This window comes from Typopeltis vanoorti, chromosome 14, assembly GCF_054136105.1.
Source record: "Typopeltis vanoorti isolate ZY-2024b chromosome 14, IOZ_Tvanoo_1.0, whole genome shotgun sequence".
In the NCBI taxonomy this organism is placed as follows: Eukaryota; Metazoa; Arthropoda; class Arachnida; order Uropygi; family Thelyphonidae; genus Typopeltis; species Typopeltis vanoorti.
The window spans coordinates 85,280,604-85,303,050 of NC_143562.1; the positions used below are offsets into that span (position 1 = coordinate 85,280,604).

A 22,447-nucleotide genomic window follows, 5' to 3' on the forward strand; every position below is an offset into this window, starting at 1 on the left:
AGTAGTACAGACATAACCATATCATGCAGAATTAACATTCCCATGGCTTGTAGTCCATCACATAAAAATGTAAGATTACTAGTTTCATACAACAATACCGTGCACTTCAGATTGATACAATAAACACAAATATAAAAAAAGTATTAACATGGAGATTTCTAAATGAGAAACGGTTATTTCTTTTTTAATTCATACACCATGTGTTAAGTGCAGGAACGGTATATCATGAGCATGGGTCATTGTACTCCAGTACCTGTGCCATACGTTCTTAGCCAACGGCTACAATCCCTACAAAATAGATAAAATACTACATAGGCCCATTACTCTGCCCTCCCCTAATACACAAGAATACAACATGACCATTTCTATTCCCTATATCAGAGGTATATCGGAAAAGATACCCAAAGTATTGTTGAAACATGGCCTTCGCACCACCTTCAAACCTCATGTCAAGCTGGCAACTCTGATCCGCTTGCCAAAGGATAAACTTCACCCTTTAGCACACCCAGGAGTGTATGAAGTTCCATGTGACTGTGACTTGGCCTATTATGGGCAAACAGGAAGATCAGTGAACATCCGCCTGGAAGAACATGAAAGATACATTCGCTACTATTACTATGGCAAGTCGGGACTGGCAGACCACGCTTTGGACACTCCTTCACACAGGATTAGATGGAGGAAAACAAATGTGCTATTTAGGAGTCGTTATAGATCTGAAAGATTATTTTTTGAGTCAGCAATGGCTTTGAAGAATTCTCCCAACCTTAACAAATATGGTTGCATTAATTTGCCAAAAATTTGGGAGACGGTTATCCTAAGAAAAACTCCTGGATAACTGCTTTTTTTTTTTCCCGTTAGAGGGCGCCAAAAATAGAACTTTAGATCTTTTGTCTTTTGCAATTATATTGTTTCACTCACTCACTGTCGTGTTTACATGTGTGTTGTGCTCTGATGATGATGCTGATTTGAAAATCAGCGAAATATTAGCGTTAATAAAACATCCTTGTTGATAAAAGTGTATGTGGTGTTGTTAATACCGTGAAAAATAAGTCATGGACATGATGTGACTCATGTTGACTACAGGCATAACAATATGTGGTGAGGACCCTATCTCTTTCCACATACTGTCGTAAATATTCACACACACTTCTCTATATAAGATATTAATAAATAGTTATGCATACAAATATTAAAAAGTTAACATACTGTAACTTGCATATAACTTGTATATAGATTTTGTTTAATCATAAATGATTAAATAAAATCTATATACAAGGTTTAGTATCGACAATACAGTATCAAAATAAAAACAAATTTATAACTAAATGTGATTGAATAAATTAATTCTTTGTAAAAATTTCAAAATGTAGGGCAATTTGATAACATCTGCCTGAGTGTAGAGGGCTCAGCTGGATAAGTAAAACTATCATTCCTCTCTCGTGTGAATAAGGACTAGATATTATAGTGTACTCTTCCTATCTGAAGTATAGACTTAGAACCATAGTAAAGTTTTTATCTTATCAGTGCTCTGTACAATCGAAAAATAGAACTTCTACCAGCACCCCAGCAGGCAAAAAATAGGGTGAATAGAATGTTCATTGCTTTACAGCACTAGTCCTATAACTGACATATGTGATGGAGAAAAGTCCGTTTACTATCAAATATCAGTCCCAAGAACTTGGCTCATAGTGCAACTGGGATTAATGATTGTGACATGCCTGCAACAGAAAAACCCATTTGAAAGTGCCCATTTTAAGAGATGGTCAATGGCTTGCTACAGCTGTGTTTCTATGACTCATATTACACAAATCACAGAAGATGGTAAATTCATCCATATATAGGGCATTACTTACTGTTGGAGGAAGTTGTTCTGTTATTGAATTGACCCTGATTGCAAAAAGTGTGGCACAACCTTGTTAGAATCACTCTTCTTGGTTATAGGAGAGGAGGAGGGCAGTACCCACCTAGGCTCAAAAGATTTGGTTAGATAAGAAATTTTTTCAGGGAGATTCCCAGTCCAAAATTATGTATCTTTCAGTATTCCAAATCTGCAAGCAGTGTCATATTTTTTCCATGTAGAAAAAAACCAATACTAGATGTTTGCATTTGAGGAAAGCATCTCTCTAATGCAGTGATGGCGAACCTATGACACGCGTGTCAGCACTGACAACTTGAGGGTTCAGGTGACACACCGTGGATGTTGAAAAATATTGGTATTCTGATGAAAAAACTAATTTCAGTAATTTCAGTTTATTAAATTAATTGTATAATATGAATTCATAGATTGTATATCAATGTCCTATTAAATAAATAGCCTAATATGATATGTATACGTCACCATCTATGATTAAGTACAGTAGTATCTCGGTAATCCGAACTAATAAAAACCGTGCTCGTTCAGATTAGCGAAAAGTTCGGATCAGTGAATTTTCGCCCAAGAGACAACAACAACTAGCGTTTAAGACAAAAATTATCAGATTCTTGTGGTACATCAATTTAATTCTGGAAATAAATGAAGTAACTCATAGGAAAAAAAAAAAAGTTACTGTACTGTAATGTAAAACTTAAAAAGTAATATGTTTATTTTAGTAAAAAATTTAATTTGTATATATCTTTATTGTTGAGGATTTTGATTTAATAGAATTGCATAGTTCAGCATATAACTTCATTTGCATAAAAAATATCACTTTCTTGTACACAACACACAAAACAAAGTTTCACAAAATAACACAAAAAAGTTTTTTTTTAATTTCTCTGTAAAAAAAAGTCACTGATTTTCTTTCGCTTCTTGGAAGCTGAACTTTTTTCAAATGCTTCTTATTGCATTAGCAATAAAACTTTGTGGAATAGCCCATTCTATACACATATTAAAACTGTCAACTGCCTCTTCATGTTTTACTTTTTTTTTCTTTGAATTCTTTATCGTCATCATCGTCTGCTAATTCATTCTGTAGCATCATATTTATAATTTAAGCATCTGATTTGATTTCGAATTCACTTTCGGTTCTACCTGTAATCCATTCCGTAACATCTGTTCGTGAAATTTCAACATCTGAATTTATATTTTTAACCAAATTATGCACGTTTTGAATTTCCTCTTTTTGTCTATCACCGTAGTTATCTTCGTAAATTCTAGAAGGTCACAGTTTTCTCCATGATACTCGAATTGCTTCAGGTTTGAGGATTCCCAAGCAACATCAATTAAGAATGCTACATCCTTCAAATTTACATTTTTTATTGATGTGGTAACATCATAATTTTGGGAAATTACATTTAAAAGCATTTAATTACATTTAAAAACATAACATAAAACAGTATTATGTTCTGATCTGTTGGTTGCAACAATAGAGTACAGTTTGGAGGCAAAATAATAGTACACAAAATAATAATATATAATAAATATAATAAAAATAATAAATGAAACTTTTTTTACTTTCAAACCGCAGTTCGGATTACCGGAGGGTTCGGACTAAAGCGGTTCGGATTAGCGAGATACCACTGTAGTTAAATTTATAATGCATGTATGCAAGTGGTACATCAACAACGTTCAATATTTAAAAAAAAAAAAAAAAAAAAAGATGTTTGACACACCTGGGTAAAAAGGTTCGCCATGATGATCAGTAGTACAGTGATATTTTAAGAAGCCAGATAAGTGTTCTGGAGAAATGGTTGTTTCTCTCCAAAAAGTAAAAAAGAAAAGTGTTAACCATTCTTCCAATATCCTGCACAAGGAGCAGGTCAGAGCAACTGGATGGTAGTTATTTGGAAATTTTAGATACTACCCCTGCTTATTACCATCTCAATTGCCATTTCCAGATACTTGGCAAATCCCCTTTTGCCAAGTATCTGGAAATAGAAAATCACAAAAAAATTCTGTTACAAATGTAGTTAAATGTCAAACCTCACAAAAATTATGAAAGATGCAGGTGTGAGTAAAGCAATGCAATTTCCAGTAGCGTTGTATGAATGTAAAAGCTGGATTATTAAGAAGAAAGACAAAAACCATGGTTGATAAGAAGGTTTTAGAGAGTGTATAAAGACAATGCTTCTTAGAGGCAATGATTGCTAAACAGAAGAAATTAATGTACTTTGGACATATTATGTAAGCAGATGAATCACTCGAAAACACAGTTATGCTGAGGAAGATGAGGGCATGAGAAGGAGAGAAAGACCACAAAAAAATTGGATACGGACAGCATAAAAGAACTTATCATCTTGAATTTACAACTGCTGAAAGAAAAGACAAGAGGTCGAGTAAAATTGAGAGCCTTTGTTCACAAGATTACCGAGAGCTGAACACAACCGGATGGCACATAACATATGGGAAAAAATTATACTTTCATATAATTTTTTCCCATATTTAGACCTTAAATATTCTCATACTTGGACTTTGTAAAAAGAAGCAGAGAGGATAATATTGGCTTTGGAAATGAAATACTCCAGAAAAATAATGAACTCATTGGACAGGACATAAAACTAATGCACAAGAGCTGCATGATTTTAACAGCCCTAATTCAACAATTCTTAACATTGTTAAAATGCATGAACTTTGTCGATTTGGCCAGTGCAAATGGAATTGGTCAGACTTCCTCACCTGGTGTTTGGGGCACTATGGAAGGTAGAAGATTGAGAGGAAGACCAAAATTAACTTGCCACAGGGCCCTTAGAACTGCATGGACTTTCAAAGCTGATTGAATATGAAAGAGCTTGCTTTGGACAGAGAAGGCTGGAAGGCTATAATCTATAAGAGATGCAACCCATCTTGAGGAAAGAAGAGAGAAGAATATGGGAAATATGACTGCATTAATTCAATCTTAGTATCTCTTCTGGGTCAGCTCCCACTGATGAGACCTCAACACAGATCAAAACCAGTCTGGGTAGTGACCCTTCCTATAATACATAGCAACATACACAGCGAACCAGAAGTCTGTTTTGCATTATGCGATACTGTCGCAACTGATGTGAAGTCAACAGTCTCTATATACAAGTAGCTTGGTATTGAAGATACTTTGAATGCAAACTTTGCTTACAACTAGCTACAGGATTAGATGAGAATATAATTCTGAGCAATTATATTCAATTCCAAAATTTCATCTAATAGGTAATGTTGAAAAGGCACTTTCAGATTCTAACCTGAATATTGAAGCAACAAGAAGACAGTTTGTCCTATTGAACAGAAACATGTCAGTTCAAATAAGGTATTAAATGAACAACTTTTGAAATCTCAAGGCTAAAAAAATTATTACACAGGCAATACAGAAATCAGAAAAGGATGATAATCGTTTAGAGGCATGAGGACAAAAATGGTCAGCAACTAAATGAGAGACAAAAAAACAGTGAAGTATACAATCTTTAAAGATTGTATGAATAGACCTCTGTCTTCACCTTTGGCAAACTATTTTTTGAACCATCTGGAAGACACCTTGTTCTCATCACATCCCCAACCCTCTCTTCGGTTTTGTTATATAGATGATGTCTTTGCTATTTGGCCATATTCTGAAGAGGAATTTACTACTTTCCTACAACAGATCAATAGCCTTTACCCATGCATTCCAATCTCCATGGAAAAAGAAAAGAATGGTAGTTTACCATTCTTGGACATCCATACATGCACAGCTTCTGGTAATTTATCAACTAGTGTTTATCGAAAACCTACCTTTACTGACAGATACATTCATCAAAAGTCTGCTCATCACACTTCTCAAAAAACTGGTGTTATCAAGTCTTTAATTAATAGAGCACATAAGGTGTGTTCCTATGTTCCAATGCCCCGGGATTCTTCAACAGACCGCAGGATTCCAATCCCTTATATTTCTGGCATCTTGGAACTGATTGGTAGAATTTTGAAGAAGTATCATCAGATTCCCACATATTTTCCGATCAACAAAATTTCTCACCTGTTGCCATCTACAAAAGACAAACTGGTGCCTCTATCATTAGCTGGCATGTACCCAATACCGTGTGAATGTAATCTAACATATTTTGGACAAACAGGCTGTTCTGTGGAAAAAAGAATGTACGAACATCAATGTTATATTGAATACATGAAACCTCAAAAGTCTGGTCTGGCACAACATAGTATTGTCACTAAACCTAATATCCAGTGGGATAAAGCTGAGTCTTCTCGATAGATGCAAGTTTAAATATGAGAGCCTTTTCAAAGAAAGTTGATAAGCCCTTTTACATCAGCCAAATCTGAATTACAACAACTCTCTCTCTCTCTCCCAAAAGTTTGAGAGGTTCTTTCTTATGTAACCATCAAAAAAAATAGTTTTTAAGGATAAAATTAATAGTATTATTTATTAATATTAATTTATAGCACGTGGCAACGGTTTTTAATTGGTAATCACTTGACTGTTATGTACTTTGTATTCCATTCCATCGAATTGCTTGTCTACACTGATGATGTACTGTTAATTTCTGTACGAAATAGATGTACTTTTTTTAAAAAAAAAAAAAAAAAGAAAAGAAAAATAGATGAAATAAAGTACATCTATTTTAAAAAAAATAGATGTACTTTATTTCACGTATTTTAAAATTTCATTAAAGTTAAATTCATTTCATTAAAGTTGAGTTCATTTCTGTGGTTATCATGCAATTTATTATTTATAGTAAAGTATACAAGATATTATAAAATATTAATATCAGAAACACATTTAATAGTTTTATTGTAAAATTTTCGGCTAAATTTCATACCCATTCTCAATAAAGTTATATGAAAACTCAAAAAAAGGGGTGCTTAAGGGTCAAAGCTGTATAACTGAGAGGAGACCTCCACATAGCCTTTAAAGGAATGCGGAGAACCGACCAGGGCTTCTGACCTAATGTCCAATCCTCACCTTCTCGTGGTGCACCCTGTTGGGTATCTACTTTGATACTGAATGAACGAGGATGGGCTGGCAATTTGGGATTTAGCCGACCAAATTGTATTCTTATTGGTTAAACCAAAATAAAAAATGATGGTACAACATGACAAAATTTCATGCCGGCTGGGGCGTCGCCCGGTTAAACAAGGCCCCCGTTGTTTTCGCCAGGGAACCAGGGCGAACAGCGAAAAGTCAGCTACTGGAACAAATCTGAAAACAAACCCCAACTCAACATCACCAGAGTTAAAGATCGGTACTATCAATGTAAGAAGCCTGAATGGCAAAGAAATGGAGCTAGCTGAGGAATTAGATAAGTACCAGATCGACATAATAGGGGTGACTGAAACAAAAAAGACCAAAACTGGTGAGCTCTTTCTGAGCAATAAATACAAAATGTTATATTCAGGCAATAACAATCAAGGAAAAGAAGGAGTAGCCATAGTATTCAACACAAAATACGAGGCTAATCTTCTTGAATGGCAGTCAGTCTCAAGTAGAGTAATGTGGACAAAGATGAGAATGGGGAACTGGACAATGAGACTTATTTGTGCCTATGGTCCCACAGAAGGTTCTACTAAGGTAGAAATGGAGGAATTTTTTGAGGCTTTAGAAAAAGCAACTGACACAATGAAAAAGGAAAAGTTGGTCCTTGTTGGGGATCTAAATAGTAGAGTAGGAAATGATTGTGAAACATACAAAAATATTTTGGGAAAATTTGGAGAAAAGAGCAAAGCTAATAATAATGGCAAATATCTGTTGGATTTCTGCTCAGGACATGGACTGGTTATTACTAACACCATGTTCCAACATAAAAATGTGCACAAATTCACATGGAAAGAAGAGGCTAGGAATAAGAAAAGTCTCATTGACTATGTTATTGTTGATAGTGATGTTTTCTCCCTGGTGCAGGACACCAGAGTGTACAGAGGATTTGAAATTGGAAGTGATCACTATTTAGTCTTGAGCAGGATAAAATTGAATTTCATATTGAAAAGAATAACATGTAAGAAAGTTTTAAAGCGAATAAAAGTTGAGCAGCTCTCAGATGTAAACTGTAGACTAAATTACAGAAATATTATTGAAAAGAAAATCAAAGAGTTTGAGAACAGGAATCAAACCTTAGAGATTCAGTGGCAAACTCTGAAGGAAACATTGATTGATTCTGCCAGAGAGGCATGTGGTGAGGTTGTGTGCAAAGATAAAAAAATCAGAACTCCCTGGTGGACACAGGAAGTTAAAGAGGCAGTGAAGGAAAAGAAGAAAGCATATCAAAAGGTCTTTTCAAATAAGTCAGCTTTTACTCTTACAGAATACAGAGACAAATGTAAGAAAGCTAAACAGTGTGTAAAACTAGCTAAACAAAAGTCATGGGAGGACTTTGGCAAGAATATAGAAAATAAATATCAAGAAGGTGGCAAAATATTCTGGAGGCTGTTGAAGAAGCTTAGGAATGGAGGAAAGAGTGCTGTAAAAGGAATTAGAGATGATAAAGGTGAAATGAAAACAGGAGAAAAAGATATCCTTGAAGTATGGAGTAATTACTTTGAAAAACTGCTAAATGAAACAAGCAGTGATGACAGCACAGTGATAAAAAACACTGACCAGGCATGCAGTCAGGAATACATATCCATACTTGAAGTAGAAAAAGCTATCAAAGGCTTGAAATGTGGAAAGGCAGCAGGAGTAGATGATATTCGACCAGAAATGCTGAAGTATGGTGGTATAAGAGTCTTACAGTGGCTGCACTGCATAGTTCAGAAAGCCTGGACAGAGGGGCGAATTCCCGATGATTGGAGTAGAGCTCTCATAGTACCCATATATAAAAAGGGAAATAAAACTGATTGTGAGAATTACAGAGGTATTTCCCTACTGAGTGTTCCTGGCAAGATCTATGCAAGTATACTTGAGAAACGGTTGAGAAGAATTGTGGAAGAAAAGCTTGGTGAAGAACAAGCTGGATTCAGGCCAAATAGAGGCTGTCAGGACCAGATCTTCACTTTACGACAAATAGTCGAGAAAGCATGGGAATATAACAAAGATCTGTATTTAAGTTTTGTCGATTTGGAAAAGGCATATGACAAGGTGCCAAGAGAGAAGCTATTCAATACGCTGCAGTTATATGGTGTCAATGGGGCATTATATCAAGCAATACTTAGTCTTTATTTGAGTTGTGAGTCAGCAGTTAGAATTGAAGGAAGTACAGGAAGATGGTTTAATGTTAAATCTGGTGTGAGACAAGGATGTACATTATCCCCTCTGTTATTCATTATCTATATGGATCACATTATGAAGGAATGTGGTATTAAACCTGATATCAAAATTGGAGATGTTAATGTCAGCTCTTTGCTTTATGCGGATGATGTTATACTTCTAAATAAATCCGCTACAAGTCTGCAAGATTCTCTGACTAAATTGAATAGCTGTTGTAATAGATATGGTATGAAGGTCAGCAATAAAAAGACAAAGACAATGAAAATAGGCAGAATCATTGAAAATGTCAACTGTGTTGTGAATGGAGAACCTGTAGAACAAGTAAAACATTTCAGCTACTTAGGCACAATTTTTACTGAAGATGGTAAACTAAATATAGAAATAGACAGCAGAATCAGCAAAGCTGGTATCGTGGGAAGTCAATTGAATAAATTCATATGGAATAAGAAAGAAATTAGTCGGAACACTAAATTAGCTGTATACAAGACTGTGTTCAAACCAATTTTAACTTATGGATCTGAGAGCTGGGTCAGAAGTAAAACACTTGACCAAAGACTAGAGACCGCAGATATGAGAGTCCTGAGAAAGATTAGAGGCGTGAACAGATGGCATCAGTGGCAATATCATATTAAAAATGAGGATATTAGGAAAGAACTTGACATTGTCAGCATCCAGGAATGTGTTAGCAGAGCTAATCTCAGATGGTATGGTCACCTAAATAGAATGGGAGAGGAAAGATTAGCAAAACAAGTGTTCTCTGCCAGGTTGGCAGAAAAACGACCCAGAGGAAGACCAAGATATAGGTGGATTGATACAGTACAAAGTGCCTTAGACGATAGAAATATAAGATCTGATAATGTTGGAGTCTTGACAAGTAACAGACTGATTTGGAGGAAAATTGTAGATAGGAAGTTAGTAATGATGTAATTTTTTCATGTAGTACTGTCATATCCTGTACACCCCTTGAGGGTACATGGCAGGAATTTGATGATGAAATGAAATGAAAACTCAAAAAAGAACAATTTAACTGAAAGCAAGTGATATTATGTGCAATAAAGACTTCAGGAGAATAGCCCTATCTGCATTAATAGATATTCAAAATAAATTACAATAAATTTAGATAGTTAATTATTTTTAAATTATAAACAAAATTTAATTACATTAATGGTGAGTATCGGTTATTAACTTCCCAAAATTGAGAAAGTTTTAGGCAATCGTTTTTCTTCAGATTTGGGCTGTGAATATGTGCTTCACGGGTTTCTTTGTAGTCTTTCTAGAAGAAAGTAAGTTTTGAGGAACACTTTGGTTTTGTTTCACTGAATTCTGTGTTTTGTAGATAAAGTGTATAAATATCTGGTTTACTAAACCGAATTTGTTGGTTTCGTTACGAGAAATGCATTCCTGATGAATTTGTGCAGATCGACCAGTTTGCTCATAATAACATAAGTTTTGAGTGCTCTCTACAAATGTGAGATATGGGTAATGATTAAAGACTATTAGATGACTCCTGACATTTAAAAGAATGTGCTATATAAAGGTTCTAGACATGTATGGACGCAAAAGATAATGAATGAAGAACTCGCCAGTAAAGTAAATTAGAAAGAGAATCTAATGCAATAAACAATTATACTCAGCCTTTTTGGACATATCTGTACGATGGATGATAGCAGAAAGACCAAAAGTTGATGTTTATTAGAATTATAGATGGCATAAAAAGAAGACGGCAAAAACAAGTGTGGGTAGATAATTTAAATGAGTGGAGTGGAAGAGTTGAATCACCTTGCAACAGACAGAAGGAAATGGAAGAAAAGAGTGAAAATTGTATCAGACATCAACAGGCACTGATGATAAATTAAACATCAGACAACTAATAAAGCCAAAACAGACTGTAGGATTAATTAAACTAAGCTTTACTTGTAGGAGAAAGCAAGTTACAATACCATTATTCAAGTCTTTATTCAAGCCAATATTGGTTTATGGCTCCCAGCTTTCCTCTTCAGGGGTTGGTTTTTCCTCCAGAAAACAAACCCCTGAATCATAGTCAGGAGTTGGTTTTGTAGATATCTGCATTTACATATACATAAATAAGAATTTGGGGTATTTTGTGGATTTCATGCCATTTCCATCCATGATAGATGCATGTCTCCTAGTAAAAGGCTGAAAAGTATTTTTTGGTGTATGTTGAACACATTCAAACCTTTCAATTTAGAAACCAAATGTTCAGATGTGTTTTTTTTTTTAGGAAGTTGAGATTTCAGACAAGACTTCTTAAATCTATTTGATAAGTCTCTACTGATTACCAAAGTGGTACAAAAAAGTAAATCAATTTATATTGATTTTATATTCGTAAACCAATGATGAGTTTCATCATTGCCATTTACATCACTTTCACTAATATCTAAACATCATGGTTCCAGACGACTTGTGACAAATATTCTCTGTGTAAAACAATATTTTATCTTCCCAATTTATGACTTTATGAATAACAGTAAATTTAAGTTCTGTACCATATTTAGACTTTACGTTAATGTCTAAATATATTTTTAAGCAAATATAATCCAAGAATGATTCCTTAGCTCTCTCTCCACAGAATCAGAATGAATGTTATCTGACACCATTCTTCTGTCAAAGGTATGAAACAGAAGACAGCATATATGAAATGCCTACTACAAAAATTATGAATTTTGTAATAGGTATTTATGGGTTTTTAGAAAGGTAAAATTCTGTCTATTAAAATTAATTAAATTATCACTTGAACTGTCAAATGATGGAGGGCAATAACTGTGAATGATATACAAGGTTAAATGTAGAAGCTTAACTGCTCTTAAAATATTCATACATAAATCCTGTTACGCTAGGGACATACTTCAGACATTTTGAAATAACTTACACTCTCTGTCCAGTCTTCTTCACTCCAGTCTTCATTTGCAGCGAAATCTGACCAATTTCCTAAATTCAGAGAAGGATTATTAGTTGAAAGAGATTACATGTAGCTATAAAATAATTCCACCAATTTGAAAATTTATGAATTGGTCTTATGAATAATAAAATATTATCTAAACTGACTGAAATATGTATAACTTTAAAAGTGCTATAATCATAAGGATATGTGCTCATAAGCCAATATCCAATATTAGACCCCAGTGCATAAAATATCACTAACACATTGTACCCAGATACAATTTATTTCTATTTACTGCATTTTTCTAAATTAAATATTGGTTTTAGAAGCAGCAGAATGTTTTCTAGAGATCTTTCACAGACTACTTTAATCCAGTAATAATCAGGATCCTTGGAACTGAAAAATATGGGCCACCAAAACAGAGGTATGCGTCACAACCAAAGCTGCAGTCAAGAATTAACAACTGCAGAATTATGAGCAGAATAAAATTACAATTTTTATTCTGCTCATAACTTTCACTGTAAATGTTTCAGTATTCAGTACTTTATTTATTTATTCGTGTGGGGTTTCCTCCATTCCTCGACCATCCCTTAGAACGGGTTGAGCCCTCCTAGTGAGGTATTATGTATTTTACTACTGTAGATCCATGTGTGTGTTCACAGGCCAGTTTGCCAGTTCTTAGGGATGAAAAATCCGAGTTTCCGTGCAGAAAAACATTGTACCTCGATATGAGACCAGCTAACTCACCTTTAGTCGAAAGAAACCAGATAAAGGTTCCTCATGTCATGGACGGAAAGCAAACCCAGGTCTTTCCGACCAAAGGGCTTCGTCTATACCGACTGAGCTACAGAGGCTCTATGCACTACTGTTTCAGCTACATAACATACCACTAACATATATACTTCTAGTTTAGTTTGATTAATGTTTCTTATTCTACAGACAAGAAGTTTGGGGACAGCACTTCCATGAAAAACAGATCAAAGAATTAATTTAATCTTTGAGAAGCAGAAATTTCTAGGCCTTCTTCAAGCAAGATTAAGCTAAGCCTTAGGTAGCTATGTAAAATTTTTCTGCCAGCAACTTTGTATTTTTTTCCCTACATTATTTACTAATAAATAAATACATACATTCTACAGATAATCTGAATGACATATGCTACAGCAAACAATGTTGAAACAAATATACTCTCTATTATACACTTCCTAAAAGTCCCAACCAAAGATCCATATATAAATGTTCTAAGAATTCATTTTAGCTAACTGTCTATGATCTCCATATATGAGTATGGTATAATGAAAATCTATAGTATGCACATAGGGTTGAACTTGGCTAACTGTACTTGGAAATATGTTTACTATATCCAAGCACCATATATCCACTTCAAAATTCCTTCCATAATGAACTCATCTCTGGTTACTCTTTTCATTCCAAGCAAATGCAGCATAAGCTGGCTTTGTCACAAAATGTTTCCATTTTGACCATCTGCTCATATGTTGTCACTTTTGATCACTTCTGGAATTTTCATGGCTTGCATGCAAATTCTCAAGTCAACTGAAACAAAGAATTCTGTGTGCTAGAGTCCTTATTGAGTCAGGTGGCATATGTTAATGGCTGGCTCAATAATTGCCATTTATGAGTTTTGTGTAGAGTTTTATTGACTGATTTTTTGCTGCTTTAAGAGAGGAGAAATAAACATAAAACAATTTAGCATTGCTTGAAAGAGGACTAGAAATATCCCATTACAGAAGGGCTCTGAAAATAGATCTCTTATCCAACTACAAGTAAGCTGCTATGCCACAGATAAGACAAAATCCTGTTTTGGGCAGATTATGACTTGACATTCAACTTGAAGAAACAGAATAAGAGCAAGAGCTGATTTAAGTGAAATGAGTATGAAAATCAGCACTAGCTACTCAATTTATAAATTGCTAGCCTGTATATATCCTCAAGTATAAGATGTTCCATATTAAACAACTAAGGAGGCATGGTCTTCTATTTACAATTTAACCCTCTACTTCATGGTGAAAACCTCAGACTTGTGCATCATCATGATCACAATATTAAAAAATGTGCATCACTTGTGATGTACAAATATCTCGGGTTAGCACTGTGCACAAGATGGGCCTTATAAGTATTCTTGGATTTCACAACTGCAACTCCAGGATAAGATGCTTAGCCTTCAACCATGGGTTGCAAAATATTAACTTGAAAAAAAAAAATAATAATAATAATAAATAAAAAAGTAAAAGCATGGTATAAAATAAATAACAGCTATTTAAATGCACCAGGAATGTCAAATTAGATACGCATCCTATAACAATGCACAAGAGCAATGGAAAACATTCGTGCTAGTTTTTAAAAAGAAATTTTTTTCAGACTCTGCAGATATAAGAAATATTGAAGAAAAATTTTGATATAGTCCAATTTATCTCCTTCCATGGTGATAAATCGGAAAGCCTTCAGATTCGTTACTAACTGGTTTGGTCCCATGAACTAATCAGTGTCTGGCCTGCAGAACTGCTTTACTGCTGTACCCTCGGAATAGAGGAGGGTTGTGCCTTCCTCTATTCCGAGTCATGCCTCACAGAGTATGAATATTCTTACCTCAGGCAATTTAACTACATTTCTCATTGGTGCTTCAAGAAGCATCAATCACAAATTCTTTACCAGAGAAAAACAGTTTCTTTTGCTACATTATAAGCAATGCATTAAAGTAGACCTTTCATTGATGCCACATTACAGTATCAGATTTCACCAATTCTGCCACTTGTTCTGATGATATACTGATATCATCAGTGTTCGTGAGATGGAAGATAAAACTTGCCATGTTTGCATTTCTCCAAATGTCAAGACAGAACACTGACTTAAATATCTCCTTTTATTTATTATTCACTTGTTGACAGTCACTTTTCCAGTCTAAGGATTCACCTTGTTAAGATTCCCTTCCCAGAATCATTTATTAATTTATTCTGACTGTCAAGTTTTTGAAAACTTCCTAAAACAATAAAATTTTTTGGTCTGCATTCTAAAATCTCGACTCTCTCCTCTTCATGTTTCTTCCTCTCATTACCCTGGTACCGAACATTCTGTCAGCTGTCAATCACCCACCAACCTCCAGGGTGAGCATGCACACTTGTTCAACTAAATGGAAAGCAAACAGTAAGTAATGGCCAACAAGTTAACATTAGCTAAAAGAGAATACAGTAGTACCTCCCCTTATCCATGGAGGATACCTTCCAAGACCCTCTAGTGGATGCCTGAAGCAACAGATAGTATCCCCCCCACAGTATCTTTTTCTTATATACACATGCCTAGAATAAAGTTTATTTTATAAATTAGGCACAGCGAGAGATTAACAACAATAACCAATAATAAAATAGAACAGTTAGAACAATACACTGTAATAAAAGTTATTTGAATGGGTCTCTCTCTCTCTCTCCAAAAATATCTTATTGTACTGTACCCTTCTGGTGATGATGTGAAATGGTAAAATGACCATGTAATGAAATGAAGTGGGGTGAATGATGTAGACATTGTGACGAAGCATTAGGCTACTACTGACCTTCTGATAATAAGTCAGAAGGAGGATCATCGGGCCATGACAATGTTGATGGCTGGAGATCCTCGATAGTTGCAGGTTTTTTTGTTTGTTTTTTTTTGCAAAATCTTTTGGAAGAACATTGTAATCAGAAATGATCTCTTTCTTTTTAATTCAAGATGTGTTGCTGCATAGGTGTTTTTTTTTTTTTGTTTTGTTTGTTTCGAATTCATTTGATTTTCATCACTTATATCATCATTAGTGTCATTTTTTATCACCTTTGTTGAGCACAGCATCTACAACATCTCTGTAGGAAGGCTAGTGGTTAACATGTCATCAACTTGTACAAATTCACTGATATCATTATTAAAACATAGAACATTAGGTATAGTGGTGAACATTCGTACAATGGCAAGTTGTTTTCTTCATTTCCATCATCTTCATCTACAATCAAAACTTTATTTGAATTTCATTATAACTGCTTGAAGCAATTGGTTATGGCTGTCGAAGTAACATTATTCCAAACTGGAAGTTTATTTTGCAATTGGTTAGACTATAGTAAATTTAGTTTAATCCTTTATCCAAGTGTGAGCAAACAAAGTTTGCGCCTGAAAATACCTTCAGGACTGAAGCAAGGTGGTGCAACTGTTGGCAACTCGGAGCAAAGGTGGACCAAGCTTTTGACACTCCTTGTCTCAGTTCTCCCACCATGCAAAGCATGTCTGCAAGGACATGTATAATACTATACATTGAGGGAAGGGCCACTACCCAGACCGGTTTCGACCTTTATTGAGGTCTCGTCAGTGGGAGGCAGACCCAGAGGTGGTGACACTAAGGCAGAAGCACTGGAGAGGTCATATTTACTGGTGCACCACCTTATTATTAAATTACTCTGGATTTAGAGAAAGATGTTGGAAGTTTATTCTGCACTTGGTTAGACTACAGTAAATTTAGTTTAATCCTTTATCCAAGTGTGAGCAAACAAAGTTTGCACCTGAAAATATCTTCAGGACTGAAGCAAGGTGGTGCAACTTTTGGCAACTCAGAGCAAAGGTGGACCAAGCTCTCAACACTCCTTGTCTCAGTATCTCCCACCATTGAAAGCACATGTCCTTGCAGACAGGTATAATGCAGACATTGAGAGGAGGGCCACTACCCAGACCGGTTTCGAACTTTATTGAGGTCTCGTCAGTGGGAGGCAGACCCAGAGGTGGTGACACTCAGGCAGAAGCACTGGAGAGGTCATATTTACCTATATGCGTTGCCAACTGGTGCACCACCTTATTATTACTCTGGATTTAGAGAAAGATATTGGAAGTTTATTTTGCACTTGGTCCTGGAGATATTTTCAGGCACAAACTTTGTTTGCTCACACTTGGATAAAGGATTAAACTAAATTTACTATAGTCTAACCGAGTGCAAAATAAACTTTTATCATCTTTCTCTAAATCCAGAGTACTTTAATAATAAGGTGGTGCACCGGTTGGCAACTCATATAGGTAAATATGACCTCTCCAGTGCTTCTGCCTTAGTGTCACCACCTCTGGGTCTGCCTCCCACTGACGAGACCTGAATAAAGGTCGAAACCGGTCTGGGTAGTGGCCCTTCCCTCAATGCATAGCATTATACATTCCGCTGTTTGCATGGCGGGAGATACTGAGACAAGCTTGGTCCACCTTTGCTCCGAGTTGCCAACAGTTGCACCACCTTGCTTCAGTCCTGAAGATATTTTCAGGTGCAAACTTTGTTTTCTCACACTTGGATAAAGGATTAAACTAAATTTACTATTGTTCCAAACATCATTCAGCAAATGTATGGCATTCAATATATCAATATTGAATGCTATACAAAGAGAACAGAGCGGTACATTACGGTTCTGTTCTCTTTGATTAGATGTAGAACTACAAATCTTTTATAAATTTGACTACACCATATCCATTGGTTGAAAAACTGATGTTGTTTTAGGTATGTATTCAATATAAAAAATGGTCTACTGCCATCAATGGCATCAAATGGGGGGGGGGGAAATCCAACAAGCGATCAAACATTCCACTTGAAAAACTTCCTGGTTGATTTTACCAAAATCGAGCCCTTAATCATAACATAATTCCACACCATCCAAATGAGATATTATTAATCATCGGATCTCAACTGACATCATGTGCAGCTACATCTCGTGTCAACTTTGCTCATTACAACATGCATTACATCTTTCACAAGGAGGGTAGGACTTAAAATTGGTTAAGTCTGATACCTTATTGCCAAAAAACATCAGGGAAAGGAATTGATATTGCGATAGGCAAGATCTTATATCACCCAAATTGTTTTCTGCTATATTAGCAGTAGTTACTATGCAATTAGCATAAAGAAAAAAAAAATCTCATCACTTACATTTTTCAGATGACATTGTTCTTTTAGCAAAAAAAAAATAAAGAAAAAACACAGGAAATGCTAAATGACCTTGATAGAGAAAGCAAGGGGAAAAAATGGTTCAATTTTAATATATCTAAGACATAACTGATGGAAAATTCAGATAAAACTGAACTAATATTAACAGATAATCATATTGAAGTTGTGGACAACTATACTTGACTTGATATATTAATTAGTTTTAAAGAAAAACAAGATAAAGAAAATAAGTAGGATCATCACACAATGAAACAAAGCATTTTGGCTGTTTAAAATTATCTCTTAGGAGATTTACCTATGCCTAAAAAGAAAGCTCTTCAGTATTTGCATTATTCCAATCTTTTACCTATAGAAGTGAGATATGGGCAATGACTAAACAACAGGAAGGCAGGTTGCATGTGCCACAAAGAACTTTGAAGAGAAGAATGTTCCACATAACAAAAAGGGATAAAATAAGAATACTAGAATTAGAGAGATGACTGGAGTAGAAGATATTGTGAAGTGTTGTAGAGCATGTGTAGAGCATTGTAAGTGGAGCTGTAAATGCAGGCAACCATTCTTTCTCTTGATATCCACTCAGTGCTTATTAGTAAAGGTGGACAAAATTAAGCACTGTGTGGATATCAAGAGAAAGAAAGGTTACTAAAGAACAAGATTGAGGGATGATCCACAAAAGTTGGATGGATGTGGTAATGGAAGACATAAGACAACTGGATGAACGTATTCCAGATGCAGACTAGGAAACAAAAATAAATGGAGACCTGGGAGTGGCAGCATTAACCTAAATGGTGCTTTAAGTCGTTGAAGGAGATAGTAATTTATATGATATAAATAATGTTTTATTACCAGTTTGTTGGAACAGAAATATTATATTTCTATTAAAATAGAAGTTTATATAGAAAAAAGTTTAAAAGACAACAATAAGGAAAACAACTTGATCCTTGAAGAATCATGTAAGACTACAAACTCTCTCTCTCTCCCACACACATCCACAGTGTCTAAACCAAACACTGTTTGTAGTCAACAGAATGACATACATTTGTCAACCATTCATCTAGGGAAAATTAGATTGTAGCATTACAAAAAAAAAACTTCAGGTAGCACATACATGCATGCACGCACATGCTCACAAAAATTAAAATGCTGTAGAATTTTAAAATTAAGCTGCATTCAAGAAGTTAAGAGGTTAAAGACTTACCAACAGTCATTGTAGCATCTCCACTCACACAGGCATCTACCTGCTCTGCTGTGCTATTGGTCCAAGTATCAATGGACTGTGGAAATCCATCATTATTAAAGCCACGGTTTTGAAAAGTCCGACTTCTCCCGCCACCTCTTCCCCTACCACGACCTAAAAAACAAAGTTAAGTTTAGACAAACTTTGTTTATTTACACCTGATTTCGAAGCTAAACAGTAAGTTATACATCTTAAACAGTCCGGCTTTGGGATCCTTAAAATGGAATCTTTAAACAGGATAAGAATAATGATCAAACAGGGATTACAAACAAAACTTGTCAAATAGAGTGTCCATTTGAAAAAGTTACCATACCTAACACTGGATAAGTCACACATGATAAGATTTTGAGACAGCATGTTATTTCATTTTTTTTTTTTAACTACAGTTAATCACTTTCTCCCCCCCCCTTTTCAACTGACAAACAATAGTAAGCAAAAAATTGAGAGAAAATAATTTACTATGAATACATCTGAAGGAAGCATCCAAATGATGGCTAATTCATGATAGGTACCATGGAAATGGGAGAAGGGTACAGGATTTTATGATAGTATGTGAGAACCTTGTATTATTACTAACTTCACATCAACAACAACTTTCTGACATACAAGGTGTGACAATTCCTGGAACAGCCGCATAGTGTTTCCCCATGTAGTGATTTGGGTAGTCATGTGAGTAATCATGTTTGCACATTTTCTAACTAATGCGTGGTTAAACCTCAAGCCGATAGAGCCATTTGCTTTTTGGTTATTACAAAAATAATAGATCTCTCCATGTAAACTTTGATGTAAAAATGTGTGATTGAAATTTGGAGCAGCATGTTAACATCAAATTTTGAGTGAAAATCAACAAAACTGCTACTGAAACATTGGAGTGGTTGATATGCTGTGGCATATGGTGTGGATACTCTGAAAAAGTCAAGTGTCTTTGAGTGGCATAAGAGATTCAAGGTGGACGAGAAGATGGAAACAACAACCCCAGAAGTGGGCAGCCAAAAACAAAGTAATGGATGAGATGTGAACAGACTGGGAGATTTGGTATGGTCTGACAGATGATTATTAAGTGTGTATGATATATGCACGTAAACACAAGAAAGATATTAAAAAAAAATGTGAGGCCAAATAGTAAAATTTAGAAAAAGTCCTCTTCTCATCTATTTTCCCTCAACCATCTTTTTGGGTAAGATATATAGATGACATGTTTACTATTTGGCCTCACAGCAAAAACTCTTTACCTTCTTTTTTAAACAGTCTTAATTCCTTGCATCATCGTATAAATTTTACTATGGAAATAGAAGAAAACAACCAGTTATCTTTTTTAGACGTTCTCCTCATCTGGTCACCTTCAAATATTCTTACAACTACAGTATACAGGAAACCAATGTTCAGAGGTCATTATATTCTTAAAGAATCAGCCCATCATCCATGTCAAAAAACAGGAATTATAAAATGCCTCCTCAGAAGAGCCAAAACTAATTGTTCTACTTTTGATTATCTACAGAAAGAACTTTCTACTATCCAACAACACATGAAACTCGATGGCTTTTCTAAAAAAAGTACTCAACATCTTCTCAATTCTTATAATCCTCCACAAAACAACAAAGTTTCAAAGTTTGAGTGCCTATTCCTTATATCTCCGGTATTTCAGAACCTATCGCAAGAATTTTAAAGAAATATGTTTTAACAACTACGTATTCACCTATTAACAAATTGTCTTCTCATTTTCCTTCTCCTAAAGACAAACACTCAACTTTATCTCTTCCTGGAGTTTATCAAATTCCTTGCAACTATGATCTCTCCTATTTTGGACAGACTGGACGTTCTCTTGAAAAAAGAATCCAAGAACATCAATCCTCCATTCTTCACAACAAACCTGAAAAGTCTGGATTGGCTCAACACGGGATTGAAACTGACCACAGCATCTTTTGGTCCAGGACTCGCCTCTTACATAGATCCCGTTATAGGTTCGAACGTTTGTTCAAGGAAAGCGTGGAGGCCTTGCTCCATCATCCCAACCTGAATCGTAATGACTGTATATCTATATCAAAAATCTGGGAAAGTCTAATCAAGGTTACTCATTAATTTTTTTTTTTTTCCCCCAGTCATGTCTCTACTTCAAAATATTCTATTTTATACTTAATACTTAGTGATATAACATCACGCGATGTGTTCTATTTTTAACGATCTATTGTTAGTATTCTAGCTTGTATTTTTTTTTTAATACTGTTCTTGTAATACCACTGAGGATGGTCTGCTATTTCCAGACCGAAATATTTGGCTAATTAAATATCTTTGTGTTTACGTGCATATATCATTCAGTCTCATGTCACAAGTATCCTTAAAACAGCAAATATTAAGTGTGTGATTAATGGTTCATGAATTGCAAATGAATCAAGAAACAGTCAGTTCGAAGTTTGTGCCTCAGATCTTGACGGACGAACAGATGCAGCGGCAGGTTCAAGTTGCAGCTGATCTTTCTGCAAATAAGCACGTTTCCGAGAGTAATTACAGGACGTTTCCAGTACAATCCTAAAACAAAATGCCAGAGCATGTCGTGGAACACCCCAAGTTTGCCATGTCTGAAAAAGGCATGCATGTCAAGTTCACAGTTCAAGACCATGCTGGCATATTTCTTTGATCACAAGGCGATAGTCCACTATGAATTCATTGAACAGACAAATAGTCAACTAACCCTTTCAGCACCTGTAAATGCTATTTAGAGGTGCTGAAAAGATTACAAGCTTCTGTTTGGAGAAAAAGCCCTGAATTGTGGCCCGACAAGTGGATAGTCCATCATGACAATAGTCCATCATGACATGACATCAATAGTCCATCATGACAATAGTCCATCATGAGCACACCATGGCCAAGCCATGGTGTGCTCATTGTGAGAAAGTTTCTTCCAAAAAAATCAATTACCGAATTAGATCATCCTGCTTATTCACCCAACTTAGCTCTCTGTGATTTCTGGCTCTTTTCAAAATTAAAGACTGCGCTAAAAGGACAAAGAGTTTCTGACATCGCTATATCCAGCATAATGTGATAAAGAACCTCAAGAGTATTCCAGAAAAAGTTCCAGGCCTGTTTCCATAAACGGGAACACCATCTAAACCAATGTATAAACACGCGAGGGGACTACTTCAAAGGCGACAGTAGTTACCTTTGAAGAAGTCTATGTATAGTTCTGAATGTAGGTTTTTTTTACAGGTGCATTCTGGGAATTAAATTGTCACACCTCATATACCTTCAAGGGATGCACATGCTACTATAACACTATGCAAATAAAT

The 22,447-nt window shown here is 35.3% G+C and overlaps 1 protein-coding gene across 5 annotated transcripts in view; it reads right to left on the minus strand.

Moving 5' to 3' along the window:
• Window positions 1-22,447, minus strand: part of lig (ubiquitin-associated protein-like lingerer) — a 465,599-nt gene that overhangs the window by 272,560 nt on the left and 170,592 nt on the right. For all 5 annotated transcript variants that reach the window (XM_090403755.1, XM_090403757.1, XM_090403754.1 and 2 more), the window contains exons 7-8: window positions 19,125-19,277; window positions 11,968-12,026 (exon numbers count right to left, since the gene is read on the minus strand). In XM_090403755.1, coding sequence (XP_090259881.1) covers window positions 11,968-12,026; window positions 19,125-19,277 — 212 coding nt within the window. The remainder of the gene's footprint in view (window positions 1-11,967; window positions 12,027-19,124; window positions 19,278-22,447) is intronic.